The sequence below is a fragment of the Oncorhynchus nerka genome, linkage group LG14, assembly GCF_034236695.1.
Source record: "Oncorhynchus nerka isolate Pitt River linkage group LG14, Oner_Uvic_2.0, whole genome shotgun sequence".
In the NCBI taxonomy this organism is placed as follows: Eukaryota; Metazoa; Chordata; class Actinopteri; order Salmoniformes; family Salmonidae; genus Oncorhynchus; species Oncorhynchus nerka.
This window is the reverse complement of record NC_088409.1, coordinates 94,280,357-94,285,782: the sequence shown is the minus strand read 5'-3', so window position 1 is coordinate 94,285,782 and position 5,426 is coordinate 94,280,357. Positions and strand designations below refer to the sequence as shown.

The 5,426-nt window shown below is 42.7% G+C and overlaps 1 protein-coding gene across 2 annotated transcripts in view; it reads left to right on the top strand.

The window, feature by feature from the left end:
• The window catches only part of LOC115116825 (vomeronasal type-2 receptor 1), an 18,673-nt gene extending 13,527 nt beyond the window's left edge, over positions 1–5,146 (top strand). Inside the window, exons 12-13 of one of the 2 annotated variants that reach the window (XM_065000555.1) lie at positions 3,857–3,939; positions 4,710–5,146. In XM_065000555.1, coding sequence (XP_064856627.1) covers positions 3,857–3,939; positions 4,710–4,798 — 172 coding nt within the window. In that variant the 3' untranslated portion in view covers positions 4,799–5,146. Of the gene's footprint in view, positions 1–3,856 lie in introns of both variants that reach the window. The other variant, XM_065000554.1, reaches the window with a different exon arrangement.
• The last annotated feature ends 280 nt before the right edge of the window (positions 5,147–5,426 follow it).

The following is a 5,426-nucleotide window of genomic DNA, read 5'->3' as shown; positions in this document are numbered from 1 at the left end:
ATCCATCTAACTCCTACATCCATCTAACTCCTACATCCATCTAACTCCTACAGCCATCTAACTCCTACAGCCATCTAACTCCTACATCCATCCATCTAACTCCTACATCCATCTAACTCCTACATCCATCTAACTCCTACAGCCATCTAACTCCTACATCCATCTAACTCCTACAGCCATCTAACTCCTACAGCCATCTAACTCCTACAGCCATCTAACTCCTACATCCATCTAACTCCTACATCCATCTAACTCCTACAGCCATCTAACTCCTACATCCATCTAACTCCTACAGCCATCTAACTCCTACAGCCATCTAACTCCTACAGCCATCTAACTCCTACATCCATCTAACTCCTACAGCCATCTAACTCCTACATCCATCTAACTCCTACATCCATCTAACTCCTACATCCATCTAACTCCTACAGCCATCTAACTCCTACAGCCATCTAACTCCTACAGCCATCTAACTCCTACATCCATCCATCTAACTCCCACATCCATCTAACTCCTACATCCATCTAACTCCTACATCCATCTAACTCCTACATCCATCTAACTCCCACATCCATCTAACTCCTACATCCATCTAACTCCTACATCCATCTAACTCCTACATCCATCTAACTCCTACATCCATCTAACTCCTACAGCCATCTAACTCCTACATCCATCTAACTCCCACATCCATCTAACTCCCACATCCATCTAACTCCCACATCCATCTAACTCCCACATCCATCTAACTCCTACATCCATCTAACTCCTACATCCATCTAACTCCTACAGCCATCTAACTCCTACATCCATCTAACTCCCACATCCATCTAACTCCTACATCCATCTAACTCCTACAGCCATCTAACTCCTACAGCCATCTAACTCCTACATCCATCCATCTAACTCCTACATCCATCTAACTCCTACATCCATCTAACTCCTACAGCCATCTAACTCCTACATCCATCCATCTAACTCCTACATCCATCTAACTCCTACAGCCATCTAACTCCTACAGCCATCTAACTCCTACATCCATCTAACTCCTACAGCCATCTAACTCCTACAGCCATCTAACTCCTACATCCATCTAACTCCTACAGCCATCTAACTCCTACATCCATCCATCTAACTCCTACAGCCATCTAACTCCTACATCCATCTAACTCCTACAGCCATCTAACTCCTACATCCATCTAACTCCTACATCCATCTAACTCCTACATCCATCTAACTCCTACATCCATCTAACTCCTACAGCCATCTAACTCCTACATCCATCTAACTCCTACATCCATCTAACTCCTACATCCAGCCATCTAACTCCTACATCCAGCCATCTAACTCCTACATCCATCTAACTCCTACATCCATCTAACTCCTACAGCCATCTAACTCCTACATCCATCCATCTAACTCCTACAGCCATCTAACTCCTACATCCATCCATCTAACTCCTACAGCCATCTAACTCCTACATCCATCTAACTCCTACATCCATCTAACTCCTACAGCCATCTAACTCCTACAGCCATCTAACTCCTACATCCATCCATCTAACTCCTACAGCCATCTAACTCCTACAGCCATCTAACTCCTACATCCATCCATCTAACTCCTACATCCATCTAACTCCTACATCCATCTAACTCCTACATCCATCTAACCTACATCCATCTAACTCCTACATCCATCTAACTCCCACAGATAAGCATTAACTTGTGATGTAAAAACTAATCTCGTTCACAGTTGGACACTCTCCTTATGAGTATAACAATGGTCCAAGTTTCACCCAGAATCTAACATAACATATATTACCATTGCGTAACTTATGATTGACTATCTAAGGGTGTTTTCACATATAGTCCTCTTTGATAGAACGGATCTCAGTCCTCTTTTAAAGTGAACTCTGGGGTAAAAAAACAACAAAAAAAGCAGAAAAACTCTTGCCTTTGAATGAGGACTCAAGTCTTCTGACAGTTCTCTTCAACTATGTTCTCTTTACATTCTCATAGCTATGTTTAGGAAGGAACCAAGATCTTTTTCCAACATTCACTCTGGGTTTTGACAAAGTGCAGGACAAGCCATTCAATTATAATATGTTGTCGGACAGCTAGATGTACCTACGTACATTTTGGAAGCTAATAGATTGCATTTAGTTCAAATATGAGACATGATAATTGTAATCAGAAGATATTATTAACATGTATATTGTATTGCTAACAGAATAAATAGCAATAGAATAACTGCAGAATAAATAATGCTGTAACTGAAAATGGTATACTGTCCCTTTAAGAGCTACATTAGACGTTCTACCCTATGTTGTGATTCAGCACACATTTTTGTGAGGGTTTATGATGGGGGGGGAATGGTGTTGCAGTAGTCTAGTGTGAGGGGTTATAACAGTAGTCTAGTGTGAGGGGTTATGACAGTAGTCTAGTGTGAGGGGTTATAACAGTAGTCTAGTGTGAGGGGTTATGACAGTAGTCTAGTGTGAGGGGTTATAACAGTAGTCTAGTGTGAGGGGTTATAACAGTAGTCTAGTGTGAGGGGTTATAACAGTAGTCTAGTGTGAGGGGTTATAACAGTAGTCTAGTGTGAGGGGTTATAACAGTAGTCTAGTGTGAGGGGTTATAACAGTAGTCTAGTGTGAGGGGTTATAACAGTAGTCTAGTGTGAGGGGTTATAACAGTAGTCTAGTGTGAGGGGTTATAACAGTAGTCTAGTGTGAGGGGTTATATCAGTAGTCTAGTGTGAGGGGTTATGACAGTAGTCTAGTGTGAGGGGTTATAACAGTAGTCTAGTGTGAGGGGTTATGACAGTAGTCTAGTGTGAGGGGTTATAACAGTAGTCTAGTGTGAGGGGTTATAACAGTAGTCTAGTGTGAGGGGTTATAACAGTAGTCTAGTGTGAGGGGTTATAACAGTAGTCTAGTGTGAGGGGTTATATCAGTAGTCTAGTGTGAGGGGTTATAACAGTAGTCTAGTGTGAGGGGTTATAACAGTAGTCTAGTGTGAGGGGTTATAACAGTAGTCTAGTGTGAGGGGTGATAACATTAGTCTAGGGGTTATAACAGTAGTCTAGTGTGAGGGGTTATAACAGTAGTCTAGTGTGAGGGGTTATAACAGTAGTCTAGTGTGAGGGGTTATAACAGTAGTCTAGTGTGAGGGGTTCTGACAGTAGTCTAGTGTGAGGGGTTATAACAGTAGTCTAGTGTGAGGGGTTATATCAGTAGTCTAGTGTGAGGGGTTATAACAGTAGTCTAGTGTGAGGGGTTATAACAGTAGTCTAGTGTGAGGGGTTATAACAGTAGTCTAGTGTGAGGGGTGATAACATTAGTCTAGGGGTTATAACAGTAGTCTAGTGTGAGGGGTTCTGACAGTAGTCTAGTGTGAGCGGTTATAACAGTAGTCTAGTGTGAGGGGTTATAACAGTAGTCTAGTGTGAGGGGTTATAACAGTAGTCTAGTGTGAGGGGTTATAACAGTAGTCTAGTGTGAGGGGTTATAACAGTAGTCTAGTGTGTGGTGCTGGAATAATGACAAGTCATCCCGGGGACCTTTGCCTTCACATTGTCCTAAAAAAACACGGAATTCAAGCGAACCGAACTCGGAACACCTCTCAAGATGGTCTCAGTTCGATTCACTTTTGGGGCTCCTTTGAGGGGTCTGAGTTCCTTTAGTAGTGTTCACACCCCACACAAAAAAATTCAGCAAACCGCAAAATTCTCAAAAAAAATTGTCTGAAAAGGGACCAAGTGTGAGAACACCCTGAGAGTTGTTGCGCTCATTTGAATTTCATTTGGTTTCTTGCTTTAGACCATTTTAAAACTTGTTGGGGTTTCTTGATTCCAGTGAGGCGAAGTGCTTGACCTTCGGCATGCTGGTGTTCTTCATCGTGTGGAGCTCCTTCGTCCCAGCCTATCTCAGTACACGTGGTAAGTTCATGGTGGCCGTGCAGATCTTTGCCATCCTGGCGTCCAGCTTCGGCCTGCTAGCCTGCATCTTCCTACCCAAGTGCTACGTCCTGCTGGTCAAGCCCGAGTTCAACACGGAGGATATGATGCGGCCGCGTTCCAAACCACGTGACGGGACTGGGACAGGGACCTCGGCCTCGCTTGCTACGGTGGCCACTGAAGTTCAAACTACGACAGGCAATGTTGATTATTAGGGTTAGGGAGGGACGCACAAGCACACACAAACACACACTATGGGCAGACAAAAACACTCATCTGGAAGCACACTAGGGCCAGTGATACAGGACACGTTGCGCTAACTAGGGACGACTCAGCATTTCATTGTGGAGTCTGTTTCCTAGTTTCCTGTGATGTCATAATACTCCATGTAGTTTTTTGACTAATGTATACCAATGGAGTTCTCAGAGAGTAGGACTACAACCAAACACAGAGCTGAAACAGAGAGATATCTATGCTGACATGGATATATATGGTAGATGGATAGGTCCCGTCCTTATGATAACTATATATTTGACTTTATTAATGCTGTCCTGATTTTTTTGTTGTATTTTTGTATGAATTAGTTTGAGCCTTAGTTCGATCATTTGAGATGTCTCAGAAAGGTGGCCGTTGAAAATGTATTTGTTGTCAAAGTGTCACCTTTTGTACTGTGAATTTAGAGGGATTTTCATTTAATTAGCCTTTATATCATATTTGTATAGGCACATCAATGTCTGAATGTTTCTGTATAGGAATCTGCATAAGTAGCCTAGTGATCATTGGATCATCCCCACTGATTGGATGGATCATCCACACTGATTGGATGGATCATCCCCACTGATTGGATGGATCATCCCCACTGATTGGATGGATCATCCCCACTGATTGGATGGATCATCCCCACTGATTGGATGGATCATCCCCACTGATTGGATGGATCATCCCCACTGATTGGATGGATCATCCCCACTGATTGGATGGATCATCCCCACTGATTGGATGGATCATCCCCACTGATTGGATGGATCATCCCCACTGATTGGATGGATCATCCCCACTGATTGGATGGATCATCCCCACTGATTGGATGGATCATCCCCACTGATTGGATGGATCATCCTCACTGATTGGATGGATCATCCCCACTGATTGTAAATGTTTTCGTAGGGAAGTAAAGATGTATTGTTAACATTGCCTGCCTGTCCTTTATTTGACTTGAAGTTTACTTGCTCTACTTTACTGAAAGTGTATTGTAAAGTAGGGATCTTGTAACAGTGGTGGGCAATGAGCCAATGAGAGGCAGGTAGGCTACAGGTGGCAATCAACGATTTACATATACACTAGATGACTAGATTGAAGCCACCGTGACTCCATCTTGGCAAATCAAATCAAATCAAATTTTATTTGTCACATACACATGGTTAGCAGATGTTAATGGTCACATACACATGGTTAGCAGATGTTAATGG